General features: G+C 43.3%; 1 protein-coding gene across 2 annotated transcripts in view; it reads left to right on the top strand.

Annotated features, from left to right (window-relative positions):
• Positions 1-16,312, top strand: part of LOC115326793 (GDP-mannose 4,6 dehydratase) — a 32,599-nt gene that overhangs the window by 398 nt on the left and 15,889 nt on the right. The window contains exons 1-7 of one of the 2 annotated variants that reach the window (XM_029987732.4): positions 153-419; positions 984-1,116; positions 4,193-4,302; positions 7,964-8,156; positions 11,375-11,479; positions 11,566-11,693; positions 15,025-15,143. In XM_029987732.4, coding sequence (XP_029843592.1) covers positions 4,195-4,302; positions 7,964-8,156; positions 11,375-11,479; positions 11,566-11,693; positions 15,025-15,143 — 653 coding nt within the window. In that variant the 5' untranslated portion in view covers positions 153-419; positions 984-1,116; positions 4,193-4,194. Of the gene's footprint in view, positions 1-152; positions 420-983; positions 1,117-4,192; positions 4,303-7,963; positions 8,157-11,374; positions 11,480-11,565; positions 11,694-15,024; positions 15,144-16,312 lie in introns of those variants that run through there. The other variant, XM_029987731.4, reaches the window with a different exon arrangement.

Here is a 16,312-nt window from a genome sequence, read left to right as displayed (position 1 = left end):
CGATTCTATCGCAGGGCCTCGGAAACATCCCACCGCTCGTAACTGGCACAGTGTTTCCCTTCTATGCATTCACGCTTCGTTTTATTCCTGTTTTCCTTCTCCTTAGTTTCCGAAGTGTGATCTAGGTGCGGAGTTGGCGATCAAATGTCGACGATAATGGTTTGCATTTCACCCAGCTTTGAAATTTGAGCCATAAATGAGAAAGTTACGAGACGCTTTTAGTTCACGGCTTGGATTTTGAAGCCCGGTGTGCTTAGGACACTTCCCTGTTTGTGGTTATTTCCATAACTCCTTGTGTTCACACGTGAAAATCTAATTCGGCATTTCCCAGTACAATCTTGTTTTATATGCTACATGGCGTCAACGTCTGCAGAGCCGAGTCACATCCAGCTCAATCTTGAATAAGCACAAAAGGCAAGGTTTGTTTGGTTTAATATACCTTACATCCCTCTCCAGCGCTGTTTCCCATTATAATACTTCTCATACCTGCTAAAAATAACAAAACCAAGAACTTGTTTGGGTCAGCGAGGGTGTTGTGGGGTAAATTTGTTGTCTGGAAAATGCATGAATGTGCATCACTTTTCCGGAGCGAACCACAGTACATTTTATTTTTCCTTTTTATTTTAGTTTGCTTAAACCTAGATAGCCAATCAAGCACGGAGAGTGCCTGGGCAGCACAGTACTTTTCTAGTCTTTCCGAAAACCAGATGCATTGTCCTTTAGCCTCTTATGAGGTATTCCCTAAACTCGAAATAACAATCTGAACCTACAAAATTACCAGTCAACCCCTTTTAAAGTTACCCCCTGTGCAAATAGATTTGGAAATAACGCTTCATAGTGCTTAATCAAGTGTGCAAATGGCATTGCGACGCTTGCAAGCTTCCAAATTAGTTTGGTTCTGAAAAAGTTCTAAGAACTTAGTGCTACTTAGAAACCTGAAATATTTTAGTTATGACCTGAACATTTATTTCTTGTGCTTGAAGGATGGATCCTACCTTGCTGAATACCTTATAGGACTGGGCTACGAAGTTCATGGAATCATTCGTAGATCCAGCTCGTTCAACACTGGCCGAATCCAGCACTTGTACAAAGACCCAAAGACCCATCAGCAAGGCTGTAAGTATGTACCGTAACTGTATTTGAAAACTTCATTGTAAACAACTGTTTTGAAAATGTTATCTTAGAAACCAAATCAAATATCAACTGAATAATAATGGTGCCGAATCGAATAGGAATTCAATAATTCCCGAATTGCAGCTGTCTAACCACAATTTGGAAGTACACTGTCTAGAAGAATAGTTCAGTGTCCACACGGTTTCCTAGAAATTGCTGTAAGAACGCAAGTCTCAAGGAAAATGACTAGACTTGAACAGCATGATTGAAGAGAGCCAGAAACTAAAACAATGTGTGGATTGGCATCTTGAGGATGGCGGAATGCACGAGGCACTTAGATGAACTAGCACCCGAGGATGCTGAATGGCTGCACCATAGCAGCCGGTCGGCGATTCATATATATAGACAGAAACATCACTATGTTATGCTTTCCCAAAGCGTGAACGAGCAGTTTTGTTGGAAAGTGTGCAGTCTTGCACTAAGGAAACGACACTAGAGACAGACTAACCGGTAGGGCTGATGGTGACGATCCCTACGAGAAGAGTGCAGCGAGGTATGGAAGGCGCGCAGTAGGGTGCCTGTGAGGGGAAACTCTGAGTGCTAAACCGTTTCGACTATTCTGAAATTATTAGAAAAATAGTTGGAACTGAAAAATCACTGTTCGATTCGAATAGCACGCCGAATAGGGCAATATTTGCTTCACTATTAGAAAAATATTAATATTTTCGCACGCTTATTAATAATAGCTTGGGAAAGTTAACCCTGTTTTTCATACTGCAAAACTAGATGATGTGTCGCCAAGCACTCAGATTCTGCCCAGATGGAATCTGTAGTGCAAGCAGTTGGTATAGGGTACCATAGTTTCAGAACTCAGTGTCCACATCTGACTTGTTAAAAGTGATTTTCTCAAATTTTTGTTGAGAATATTATAGCCAGAGAAAGCAGCAAATATCTGGAGACAAATATGGTATGCTGCCAAAAATGGGTGTCATTCTCAGTGTCGATTTAAGAAAATCTCTTCAAACTATTGAATTAGATAGTGTCAAGTTCTGAAACTTTGGCACCTTGTTCCAATTACTATAGACCTTTTCCGCTTACTCTCGCCCCCGACTGCCAATTCGGTATGGGCGACGAAAAAATATCAGAACGTTTCAACCTGCAAATAGTAAAAAAAAATAGAGGGGAGGAAAACCGAGAATGTGTGACGCTTACGTTTTTATCCTAAATGCCTTCTATTGGCGTCGCGACGGCAAAACAATGTTTTCGCCCATACTGGAAGTGACGACGATTCAAGATGGCGGCATCCTTGCGAAAAAGGTCTGTAGTCAGTGACAGGTTAAGAGTTCAGGGCAAGGGAAAGGAAGGCTGGGGAGGAGGAAGCCGGTGGAATGCTGGAGCGAAGGGAATGTTTCCTCCTCTCCTCTCCATCAATTCATCTGCTTCCTCCTCCCCAGCCTTCCTTACCCTCCTAGGCTTAGCCAGGGGTGGGGGGCATATGAGGCTTCAGCTCCCCCCGGAATCCAGCCGGCCCTATAATATACACATGCATTCTGACGCCCCTCCCCCTCTCCGCACCCCAAGTCATGGACATCCCAGCCACCTCAGCCCCCCTCCCCCCCCCCCAAAAAAAAAAAAAAAAAATTCTGGCTATGCCATTGTTACTTTTGCCCTGAACTCTTAAGCTGTCACCAACTATAGTGCTATTGAAGTTTTCAGCAATGCATAGTTTATTTTTGCAATGGAAAAAAACTGTTTTCTTTTTTCAGTTGACAGCCAGTGCTATGTTACTACCATAGGTATATCATTGAAGTAGCATGAGGGAGCTATTGGGGCAAACGAATGTCATGGTCAGTAAGTTATTAAAGGTGGCCTAGGATAAATGTGCTCAGCTCACTTTACATTCCTTCAAAGAGCCAGTGTCTGGGTAGGTGATTCTTGGTCGTTTAGTCATTGGCAGTCAAAGGGCAATTCCAGCCTCAAATCTCTCTCCAAAGCCGAGAATTCCACTCTGTTTTCGTTTCTTTCATCTGATTATAACGTAAAGCAGGACACATGCAGCCACATCACACTGTACCCTCTAGAGTGCTGTTATTGGTGGTGAACGCCTTCTTGGAGCTCCTACCCGTGATGTCGCAAGCAGGATTAGCCTCAAAGGCTGTCATCCTGTTGACTTATCGTCGGTTGCAAATGACAGCTTCATTGTTGTGTATAAAGCGCACCATCGAAGTAAAGTGGTTGTAGCCATCCCAGGCTCTAAAGCAGTGTCGTCAAAGTTATACTACTTCATTGTTGAAATCAGGATAAATTCTACTGTATTTAATTTTATACACAATGTATAACATTGCCAGAGTTGCTGGCATGGACATGTGGCTATGTCTTGCATTTCATTGGCATGCGCTCCCTTGGAAACAAGACACTAGGTGAAGCCATGCGCTCACACCACTAAGTTTGGCAGTATTGTATACTGTGCATGAAACAATGTCATGGTGAGCTCTTGGCTGATCCTGCAAGGCCGATTACAGCGTCACATTCGCTCAAGAACATCTCCAATGGAGAGAGAGCAGGTCAAAGAGTGGAGAATGGCGAGCTGGCACCTGTGGTGTCACGGAGTGCTTTTAGTGTACGTAATTAGAAAATTTTGAATGCAAATATTCGCAACTCGAAATCTGTTTAGGTTTTCTGTGCAAGAACTGCCGGTCAAGAATCAGGTGTTCAAATCTGCACTCTTTTTCTTTTCTATGATCACATTCTCTGATAACATATTGCATGAAATATTTTTGGCGTTGTAGGTTACCTAAGGCACATATTATCAATAAAAGTAATAAGATCCACAAAGCATTCTTTTTAGGACCATTGATACACCAAAACCGCATTGATTTGGAGAAACTTCGAGCACATATAGTTCCAGCAAGTGACTCCCATATGCCATAACATTTTTGAGCTCCACACTGGTCCTCTAACTTCAATTTAAACTTTTGCACAAAAAAAAATGATAATAATAATAAAAATTTAAAGTGTCATTGCTAAACAGCTAAATTCTGACTCCAATGCCTAATCCTCTGTTTGTATATCATTTCAGCCATGAAGCTACACTATGGTGATCTCACTGACAGTTTGAGCCTCATCAAGCTCATCAGAGAGACACAGCCAACGGAAATCTACAATCTAGGTGCACAGAGTCATGTCAAGGTAATACTAAATGTGTTTTTTTTTTTTTTTTTATTCTTTGAATTCGAATTTAAAGCGATACATTTATCTAAAGGGGAACCAGCTATATTTTGCTCAACTTGTCTCCAGGAATCTGATAAGAATCTAGATTAAGCGTAACTAAACTTGGAAGCTTCTTCAATTGGGAATTGACTGATACGATTTAACACGAGTCAGCATGCGCTTCAAGGATACTACTGTATGCACTCCTGAGTTAGATTGCAATGATGTGATTGCTGCTTCAAAGCGTTTACCCTACTGCATCCTGCTATATTTCACCAAAATGTGAGCAATTAGCACCAACATTCTGCCAAACGTTAATTTATTTTTATTAATGTGAAAATAACAGCTGAGGCATCACTACACTTTGAAAATGTTTTGTAAATCAAAGCTTGCAACAGCAAAAATCAGCAAGCCACAGTTTGTACATTAAGCAATGTTGAAGGTCCTCGATTCCCAGAACTGTAGGAGAGGAAATTAGAAGTAAAAGAAGGAAGGAGGCTAGCTGGGAAGAGAGTTATGGAGAGAGGGCTTTCCTTTTGTAGAAGCTAATTTATTCTGTCATTGTATGGCACAATAAAAATGGAGGCATAGAAATGTAGCCAAGAATGAGGTTGGTTAAAGCCCTTGGTGACCCTGCACCTGTGCGAACCAATGGAGCATATGAAGGTACGGTATGGTAGTTATGAAAGGCAGCGTAGCTCCATTGTGGCTTTTCTGGTCCTGTCGTAAATTCTCTCTTTCCAAAGAAGTGTTCTGCACTCTCCCAGAAAGGTTCTAGAAGAAAGAAAAAAAGAGTCGGCAACAAATATTGTCAGTTTTCAAAGGACTCTCCAGGATTAAATGTTTATAGCAAACCTAACAGACCTTCTTGATTGCATGAGTGATTGTGTTTCTGATTTTTACAGCTCCCCAAACTTTGCAATATAGTCCTGGGGCATGTTCATTTGCGATGCATTTAAAGACGCGATTCATTCAAATGTCCTTTTATTGTCATTATAGATACTTTAACAACTGGCAGATTTGTTATTGTATAACATTTCATCCAGTTAAACTTGTGGTACCAACCAACACTTTGAATTAATTCATTCCATGTTTTTGGGTGCACCCAAAAGCTTTTTTTTGTAAGGGGCTATACAGGGTGTTTGTTTTTAATTGCAACAGGTCCTTTTCTAATAAGCAGATGACCGTTACATGGACACTGTTTTCCCTGCGTGTTTATTGGGCTGGGACTTGGAGGGATAATCGTCAGTCAGTTGGCACATTATCTGAAATATATTAGCTTTCTTAATCTTGTTTTTATTGGCCATATTTAATTTGTAGTTAAAAGGCAGTTCTAATTTGAGACTAAACCAGATTAAACAACGTGTGAAGGACAACAGGCTTTGAGATATTCATAAATCAGTTCACATTTTCTTTGCCCAATTCTGAAACTGGATCTGCAAGAAGTGCCGCAAGCTCTGCTCACAATGTTAGTCAGGAGAATGGCATGCTCGTTACAGGTGCCTCGTCATTATCTCAGCAGCGGGCCATTCACTCATCCATCTAGACACCCTGCCATGATAATAGTGAGGTGCCTATCACAGTTATGTCAGACTTGTATGTGTCCATGTGGCCAGGACTTGCAGCATTTTCTTCTGCATCCAGTTTCGTTATTGGAGGACAGAAACATGAAAGCTGATTAAAGAAATATCTCAAAACGTGTTACGCTTTTTAACACAGAATCTGTTTATGGGCTGGATTTGATGCGAAAGGCGTTACGCTGGAGTGTGACAAAAATGTGTTACGCGCAGGCCAAAGCAACATAAAGCATTCAGAGCCCACAGCAAACAATACTTAAGCATCTAGAGCACATAGATGGCATACTTGTCATAATTAATTATATGTGATCATAATTAGGCACAATTAATCGTAACAAGCGAGATTATTAAGTGGCTCAGTAGGAATCAAACCCCGGACTGTGCTATCCGCAGCCTGACTCCTTTGCTTGGTGCCACGGGGAGGAGGTGAACGAGAGTGCAAGCAGCAGGATTGCCTAAGTATGACTCACGGGACACTGCGGTAGCAGGTGACCGTCAGCGAGCGCAGCTGGCTCCTGTGGGAGGAAGCCTAGCTCCCCCACGTGATCTTAAAACGTCATGGGACGGATCATAACGCACCAACGGATAACGCAGTGGCAGTATGACGTCATGACTTTCTACAGCAGACAATAGATAGCGTAGCGTGCGTCATAATCTTCCTTCCCTCACAATTACTTCACTTGCCACAGGGTGCTTCTCGCACTTCATGAGCATGAAATCGGAACACTAAACGCACTCTCAGAACAAGCAAAACATGTAGAAACTTCTCATTAAAGCACACTCCTTACACACATCTCTCCTGAATAAATTTCGACTTGTCTCTATCATTCTGATATACCCGGGGAGCACCCGAGTGTGTCATGTGCGCAACGCATCCAAAATCGCCCGTAGCTCCTCATAACGTAGCATCGCAATGCATGCATTATGTCCACACGAAAGTCTGTGCTTCCCAGGTTTATCGAAATTATTGAGACAAGTTTAATTAAAATTGTATGGATAGACGAATCTCACCAAGCAAACTGTCGAGGCGCGCGCATTCCGGAAGTGGTACGGCCGCCATGCTACTTGTAGTCGTCGCATTTTGGCTGCATGGGGCTGCGGTACGCGTACGTCATCGTACATCATTTTTGGGACGCTACGGTATCGGCTTGGATTCTCCTCTCGTGTCTGTACTTCATAAGGTTGTGTTGTTTGTGATGCCTTGGTTTGTCAGCGAGCGCAGAAAAGCAGTTGCGGTCGTCTTATCGCTTTAGAATCACTCTGTGATTCTAAAGCGATGAGACACGTCCATTGTGGAAATGTCTGGTCAGTTTCGCATGACGAGCTTGAATCGCTCGGGATTGAATTCTGAGGACCACTAGGTGCCCATAATCCTGCGCGTCAACTTCAACATCAACGTCCAGGATCCCAAGAGCTCGTTCCTGGAGTTCATGTATGAGTGATTCGAGCTTGCCATGCAAAATCCACCTGGCATATCCACAACCAGGAGCAGAAGTTGTGTTGACAAGGTCTCCACGAGACACGTAGATCATGTAGACGTCATAACTTGTATAAATTGCTTCTGTTACCAAAAGGGGTTCAAGAGCATGAAGAACTCTAGGCACTAAATGCACCCTTGCAGGAAACATACTAACCCATGAAAACTTCTCATTGTTGCATACTCCCGTATCCTCACATACTCCACTGCTGAATAAATATAAATTTGTCTTGATCATTCTGATAAACCTAGGCGCACATGACTGTTGTGTGTGCAATGCGTTTAAAACCACTCGAAGCTCCCTATAAACTAGCATTACAAATCATAACAGGGGCATAATGCACACACAACACATTATGTGCTCTCCAGGTTTATTAAAATGATCGAGGCAAGTTTTCTTTTGCAAATGTTTGAATTAAACTCAAATGCCTTGCATGTACATTACCAGGAAGACAATATTCAAGCTGATATATTTTTCTATAGGGCAGTCCAAGCTTAATTAACTTTCGAATAGTGCGTAATCATTTGCTCTTGGGAAAGTGTGTAATCATTTGCTTTTATTACTTCTGTGTGCAAATTTTACCAGGTGTCATTCGACTTGAGCGAGTACACTGCCAATGTTGATGCGCTTGGTACCTTGCGCATCCTGGAAGCCATCAGGGTGTGTGGTCTCGAGAAGAAGGTGAAGTTTTATCAAGCGTCTACCAGCGAACTTTATGGAAAGGTGCAGGAGATACCACAAAAGGAGACGACACCTTTCTACCCTCGGTCACCCTATGGCAAGTCCTCTTCTTTACCATGTTTTCAAATTGCCAATGGGTCATATTTTGGGTGGAGTATCAAATATAGATTTCATGATGACTGTCAGCTTTCTATTTGTCAGTGTGCTGAGCAGCTGTTAACACGTTGCAGAAACTGTTCACCACGTGTCCTTCCATTTTTCTTGGATTGCGTTTAGAACTTTGTCCTGATGGAGGCCAACTTCCGTGGTGGACCTGATTTAGTTAAAATCATAACAAAATAAAAACTTGAAAATTCAGTAACCATACATATTCTTTTTATTCTTGGAGGCCACTGAACATAAAGCTTCTAGCAGGGATTTTTTTGGTTATGCCAAGAGATATGGGCTTTATGTGGAACTCTATGTCGGCTCTTTCAGAAGGCAAGCACAGTAAAGTTAGGGTGGTATCTAGTTTATGCTGGTCGTTTTTCTAACGGTGAAGGTGAAGCGATACGGTAATAATATGTTTGAAGGCACCATTTGTGCTGTGGAGATAGAAGAAAATGCTTGACATCTCACTGCTTTTGAAAAAGAGGGTTCACTGATGCCAGAGAAGTGTTTGTTCTGTATCAAACTCAGTGGCAGTGTGTTGCTGCATCTGTAACTGCTGGGTTTGTCTACAGCCAGATAGCAATGTCCAGAGGATTCTTAATGTGAACATGAACTAAGATGCCTATTTTCGACAATGGCTGAAACCATTGTCTTTAAAAATGTGGTTTCCTGTACTGGAAAGCAATTGGCAAAGAACCCGTCACAAAAATTTTGCTTATATTCAAATAAGCAAACTGCCATACAGTGGAACCTTGTTGATATGTTCCCGATTTTTGTTTTTTCTCGGCTATGTTAGTTCAGAAGGGCCGGTCCCGCCAAGCTTCCATAGGAACACGTGTATTAATTTCCTGCTTAGTATGTTTACTCACCCGATTCTTGCGTCCAAAAGGCTGCCGACATTGCCGGCTGATTCGCGGATAGATTGACTGCGTGATGGCATGTCTGTGGATCGTCCACTTTTTAAGCGCATTCGCACGGAGGGGGGACGTGGGACAGCAAGGATCGACCGAATCACTTAGCAACTGCCCAGTGGCATCGTCGTCCAGGAGCTAACGCAATACTTGTTGCTACGGTCATGGCACTATCGCATTAGTACGAAAAAAGAATCGTTGTGTGCTGCTGTTATGTGCCGTACGAGACGGAACACCGCAAGACGCTTCGCATGAAGCGCCACTACCTTTACTAACCCAGAACATAATACAAGTGTGGTCCTGCTCGAGCAGAGTCGGAGTAGGAGCAACGGAGTCCTGGGCTTGCAAAGGAGTGTTTGTCCGTGTGCTCGTTCTCGCACACTCGCGCACAACACTTCAATACACCACAGGCGCAAAAAACTTGCTTCACCTCGGTCAATCTTGGTCTTGCCGGGTGTGAGACTGGATGGATGTGCAGGATAGAGCGCGGCGTGCTAGACGAGTTTTCACAGAAGCTTCTTGACACGGACCTGGAGAAGTACCGGAACCTGCATCGCGTCAGCCAGGAAAACAGTTCCTACCGCTTTCTCGACACATGGAACCAAAAATCGCGTGACAAAGTGAACCAGCAAACAGATGAAACGGACAGAATTTTGAGGTCAAGGAAATATATAAAGACTGAAAAATGAAAGTGCCCTTGTCCGCTCCCGCGTCAAGGGCACCGCAGACTGAAAGCCAAAACTGAAATAAATGAATATAATCCTGGGATCAAGTGGAATTTCATCAAAACGCCAATGGGTAACTTGACCAAAGAAAAATCGGGCCGCAGGGAAGCCAACGAGAAAAGAGGACCCCGCAAGGCCCGACACCAGCCGAACTCCTCGAGGGGGCACAAGAGGGCAACTCTCGTAGATCGACGATGGTCGCAGGGCAACAAGTGAACCAAGCAACCACCACCGCAGTGATTTTTGATTTCCCCCTCGTCCCTAGCTGGAGCCCCATTGAGGGGGCCCCCCCCGCTCTCCGGGGTGTGTGGTGTGAGGGGGAGGGAGTATAACATGAAACGGACAAAGGGAAACATCGCCCTGTCTTTGTTTTGCTTGTCAAAAAGAAATGTGTGTTGTTGCCAGACAAAACGCTTAATTAACCTCCGACAAAGGTCTGTGAAAAGCGCAGACCGAAAAAGCCGAGTGCCTTTCCACTCTCGAATTTTTCACTTCAAACCTCGCTTCAAACACGTTTAGTCTGGCAACAAAAAATTTGCTTTTTTTTAAAGAGCAACTAGAAGATGTTGCATCTTTGTGCTTTGTTCTGTTTTTGTTTGTTTGGTTATCTCTGTTGGCACGTGATTCTTGGTTCCACACGTGAGAGAAACTGCAAAAACTTCGCCCGGCTGACGCGCTGCAGGTTCTGGTACTGCTCCCGGTCCGTGTAAAGAAGCATCGGTCAAAAATCATCTAGCATATCACGATCTCCTGCATGTGCACTGCAGCCTGTCATGCAGCAAGACCTTTTTTTCAGCTTTGGTGTACTGAAGTGTTGTGCACAACTTCGCAGGGACGAATCAATAAGGACATCAGCAAACACCCCTCTGCAAGTCCAATACTCCGTTGCTTGCCCACGTTTCAGTTGCCCAAAGCGCCAGGTGAAAATCGGAAGCTTTTTCTGAATGCACTATTCGAGTTCACATTGATGAATGTTTAGAAACTTTTTGGATGCATTTGAGATCATGTCTTTACAACCTTTTTCTGAGCCAATTTGAGTTCACACCTACGAACGGTTGCATGAAATAAATTGTTTCGTGACAGTGCTATTGCTGTCTCATCTCTAGCACCCCCTGAATGGCGTTTTTGTTTCCTATGTTTTCCCGGATTGTATGTTATATTCCCCCAGTCCCCTGAAAAATGTATTAACTAGGCTATACTGTATTTACTGTTGGGTTGGTGTTGTATGGAAAGTCGGTGCTTTGGAAATCTCATTGTGGAGTGGGTAAATTGTGCAGTTATTTTTCACTTATCTGGTGCTCAGTAAATCAAATTTCTGCTTTGGTAAAGAGTGAGTGCTTTCTGGTTTGTCTCACTCAACCAGCTGAATACTACCTTAATTGAACCAGCTGGATGCTACCTTAATTGAATGGTTTGAGAGGAAAAATAAGTGTCTAGATAAACGGAAATACTATACCTATTAGTCGAGGTAAAGTTGTTAGATTCACAATGTAATTTGTACCAATGCTTTGCTGTCTTGTTCTCTCCAGGTGTTGCAAAGCTGTATGGGTACTGGATTGTTGTCAACTATCGAGAAGCGTATGACATTTTTGCTGTGAATGGCATACTGTTCAATCATGAAAGTCCAAGGAGGGGTAAGCTCCCTTATTCAAGACCATAGATTTCAGCAGTACTATCTCTCTGTCCTGAACTAACTGAATATATTTGTCTACTCGTGTAGGTGAAACATTTGTGACACGGAAGATCAGTCGGTCTGTTGCGAAAATCCATCTCGGTCAGTTGGAGCACTTTGAACTTGGAAACTTGGACTCAAAGCGTGATTGGGGCCATGCAAAGGACTACGTAGAGGTATGCTTGCTTTTAATGCATGAGCATTAGAATGCTCGTTTTGACGAAAACCCGGTGGTGTCTTTCGTTTGTTAGCGCCAGGGAGAGAGGGAGATGGAGGGGAAGAGGGTGACGTGCGCGACGCTCTCATTGGTCCGAACTGCCGGTGTCAACCTCTTTCTCTCTTCCTGGCGCTGACGAACTGACAGACACCTCCGGGTTTTCGTTAAAACAAACCCTTTCGTTTTCGTCAAAATCACGCGCACAGCTGGCGCAGAGTCAGAGAGGAGGAGGCGCCATGCAAAACCCCTTAGATAATAAAGCCGTGATGCTGAATGAGATGGCATCATCAGAGAAGGCCAACACTGCATGGACACAGAATGGAAACGAGTGCTACGTCAGCACGGCTTTGTTATCTAGGAGGTCTTGCACTGCGGCGCGGTGGAATGCGGGCATGCTCAGTTACCGCTCTGCCGTTGCTCTGGATTTCAATAGTAGCGGTGTGTGGGCTGTGATGTGTGTGTGTAGTTAAAACGATGGATGCAGTTCCCTTCACAAGTGATATGGATGCGGTTCCTGCCACGAGGGGTATGGATCTGGTTCTTTCCACGAGTGATATGGATGCATTTGTGTCGTTGGCGCACCCTCTAAGGACACGCTGCCAAGATGGGGATGACATGGGTGAAAAGACATCACCCTTCAAAGTATCTTTGTGGGCAGGTATTGCAACATTTTTTTGAACGCTTAAAGGGGCCCTGCAACGACTTCTTGCTGTTTTTTTTAATTTGCACCGAACCGAAGTGCACTGAACGTAGTAACTTAGTTAACTTTTTCTTTTTTCGAAATTCGCTTTATCTTAAAAGTTATAGGCATATTAAAATTACAAGAACAAGCAAAAAATAACCTCCTTCATGATGGATGTCCTTGGTCCTCTGTCCTCCCTTTTCCCGCGGATCGCGGTGACTGAGGAATGTGGGGAGGGAGGGAAAGACTGGAAAAGGAGGTGAGGCCGAGGAGAGAGAGCTGCCCGGGAACAGGGCAGCTCTCTCTCCTTGGCTGGCCAAGACCAACAGCGTCACGATTTCGTCACATGCCACGCGCGTTCGACACCTTGGGGCAACCCCCGTAGGAGGAGGGGATTTCCGCGTCGTCCGGTTAAAATATGACGCACTGATATTTAGCTACTCTCTCTGTGCCCGCTGGGTTGCCCGAACCACTAGAGACATGGAAACTGCAAAAAAAGGTAGATGCTTAAATAGAATTGTAGAACATTGACATCGCCCAAAAAATTTTTGAAAGTTTTTGCCAGGCAATTTATTTGGTGTCAGATGACTACCCAATCAATATTTTGCTACAGTGTCACATACATTTTTAATAAAGTAAAAAAACGCAACTGCTCGAAACCGAAATCGAATCTGAACTGGGGAGGAAGAAGAAATATAGAGATTTTTTTCAATCAACGTATTTGCGGTTTTTTAGAAGCCACAAAACATGGATATATTATTTTTTGTCCATTTCTATTATTGAGTGTGTGCCCTCGATGACCCACGGCTTTGATTACCTTTGGTGGTTGTGTCTAAACCATAGAAAACGGCACGTGAGCACGGAGAAGGGAGTGAGCGTGACTCAAACTGGCCAGTTCTCGATCGGCAGTTTTTGGGCAGAAAGAAAATGAATTTCGAGCCGCTTATTGTGTTCTGGGCAGTTGGGCTCTCATATGTCAAGTACAAACAAAAACCTTGGCGAGCATAAATACCCTGTCAGTGCCCCTTTAATCTGGGCGAAAAAACACAAAAATTGATTGTTTAATATCTCAAAAACCATTACCTTTTTGCAAATTTGTTAAATTGGTCTAGCCTCTAATAATTCCAACATGACCCCTAAAACCAATATACAAAAAGTGAATCAAGAAATTTCAATTGGTCATCTTTTCATGACGATTATCCCCTAGTCTAATGTCTGCCGAGCCTGATAAATAGAGGGTGAAGACAGAGCTCGTCTAACTCTCGCCCCCTAGTTTTAAAAAATCTTTTCGAATTAAAATCAAACATCCTGTATAATACAATGGGACTATAGGAAAGCTTTACTTTGCGATTTAGTCGAATAAATTACCAACATTCTTAGTCATAGACCAAGCACTGTTTTTGTCACTATGCAATTTATTGGCCTTAGTTGTGTTCAGTAGTCGCCCAGTCCTAGCTTGGATTTTGGGCAAATTATTTTCTGGACCAGCCTGATAGCACGCTTTACTTACGAGATTAGAAAAGATGCGTAAAACATTTCTTCACTTAGCTTCATTGTAAGATGGCCAGATAAGGATATCTTTATGCACATTGATTTCATGATTCTAATGTGAGCAACACTATATTAGTACTTGTTATGATCCCACTTATATTTGATGCACACCTGCTCATGCTGGTCTTCTGACAATGTTTCAGGAAAAAAATATTTTATTCCATAGTCAACAGATGGTGGGAAGCTCTTTCAGACCTCTTGACTCCAGTATAAGGTTTTGCCTTGAATGGCGTTTAGGTATTGCATGGTTTGAGCGTGCATGTACACTACAAAAGGTACCAGAGTCATGCTGGGGCAGAACACCATAAAAGATGGCATTGTCATTCTAAAGCTGTCAAAGTCTGTGATTACAAAATAGCACATTGACAGCACCAAGGCATAAAGAGGGAAGGAACTGTCATCTGTGAAAAGTGCCCGTGGAGCAACCTGGGTTCCTTGGTCAAGCTTTTTTCTATGCGGAGCGCAAGTTCATCTGCTTCTTACACAGGGGTTGCAATGCTACCAGCACGTTAAGCTCTTATTGGCTGATTGAGAAAAAAAGTGGGTAGAGCTCAAGGCATCCAGCACTGAGGTTTACCCACTATCCTTTCCATTAAATCCAATCGGAGCGCGGCGTCGTTCTGACATCACCGCAACTCCTGCGCAAGAAGCAGACGACTTGCTCTCCAAATTGCTTTTCGTATATCTCTTTTTCTCCTACATGCTCCTTCTCTTGTCACTCGCCATGTCTCGGGTGGGTGCTTTACCACGTAAGGTGACCCAGGAAGTCTGTGGATTAGTTGATATTGCTCCTTGTCATGCTGACATGACGCTGCTGCCACATTCTAGCCACTTTTTCATTAGCACAATATAGACATGCCAGCTAATCTGATGTAACATTCTTGTATAATGCAGTACAGATAATTGGATCCAAACTTAATTCACTCCAGTTGGATGTAAACACAATGGCTACTGATAGAATAAAACTTTGCTTTATCATTGACATTTGGCATTGGCTTTAAGCCATTACAGTATTCCGCTTTTGTGCATACTTATCTCAATATTATCCGTTTTTCAGGCCATGTGGTTGATGCTGCAACAGAGCCAACCAGAAGATTTTGTCATCGCCACTGGCGAATATCACAGCGTCAGAGAGTTTGTCGAAGTGGCTTTCAAGCACATAGGTCGAACGATCGTGTGAGCAAGGCCATTAACCCTCTTTCATTTTGAATTTGCTATTGCTCTTTGCCGGAAAAGAAAACAAGGAAATCTAATGATGGTCAGGAAGCATAGGTCCCGTTTAGGGAAAAGCTGAAGAGGATTTTGAAAGGCTGAGCTCACGTTGGGGTTCAGATACAGTTCTATCCTAAAAGTTGAAATGTGAAAATTGCGTGTGTTATGAATGTCGTCAACTACAAAACAAATAGAAAAATAGCAGCAAGCTGTAGTGTTGGCACCAGAATTCTTTGCTGTGGCTGAAAAACTGGTACGAGTTTGGCTGGCTGGTGTCATCTGCTGCATTCATGCCGCCTGCAGCACCGCTTTGCAGGTGCTGATACATGAATTATGCACATATCGGCCTTTCCAGTACTCAAACTGTTGATGATGCACTTTCCGCACTGTTTTCGGGACATTTTTCTGCCTAATCTGTGGATGAAACTTCCAAGATAATTAATATATTGTTTGTGATTCTGGGTACCAAAGGAACAACCATCAAGAGATTTTTATTAGGTGCAAAACCACTTCAGTTTCTCTCTAAAAATATTATTTGACAGTATTGTGCATACTTTTGGTTCTGTGCCAGCCATTTTGTTCCATCGGCAGTTTGTACAGCACAGTCAACTGCAACTTATCTGACGTGGTTTTATTCACCACCATTTAAAGGGGTTAGGACATGCCAAAAATAAAATATGAGCTAACTATACTGCTAGAGCCCATTGTGTTGTAGTCAACATACCAAGAGGCGTTCTTTGCTGATGCACTTGTTATTTACATATCTTAGAGAAATATTTGGAAAAAGGCCAGTTCGAGATAATATCTGAGGTAGGCGAGCAGAGCCTGGATTGCAGCTAGATGTGTTCCATCGGAGCTTGTGTCACAAGTCCGCTGCTCGTGGTGCATGGCTCCTGCCTCATTTGCTGTGTGTGCGTTGGTGCACATTGCTCTACCGTGTCACCCACTCATTTGCTGCATACAGTTTGTTCCTATAATCTGCTAAATTTGTTTTGAAAATGGCACAATAGTTTTCGTGGATAAATCGATTTAAACGCGGGATGCTCGGATCCACCCCATTCGAAAATGCTGCCATGTTTGTTGGGTCGGCAATGTCATCCGCCCAATGCGCGGCACGGCGTCCCCTTACACGC

The sequence above is a fragment of the Ixodes scapularis genome, unplaced genomic scaffold (genome assembly GCF_016920785.2).
Source record: "Ixodes scapularis isolate PalLabHiFi unplaced genomic scaffold, ASM1692078v2 PGA_scaffold9__187_contigs__length_104089568, whole genome shotgun sequence".
In the NCBI taxonomy this organism is placed as follows: Eukaryota; Metazoa; Arthropoda; class Arachnida; order Ixodida; family Ixodidae; genus Ixodes; species Ixodes scapularis.
This window is presented reverse-complemented; position numbering and strand designations above follow the sequence as displayed.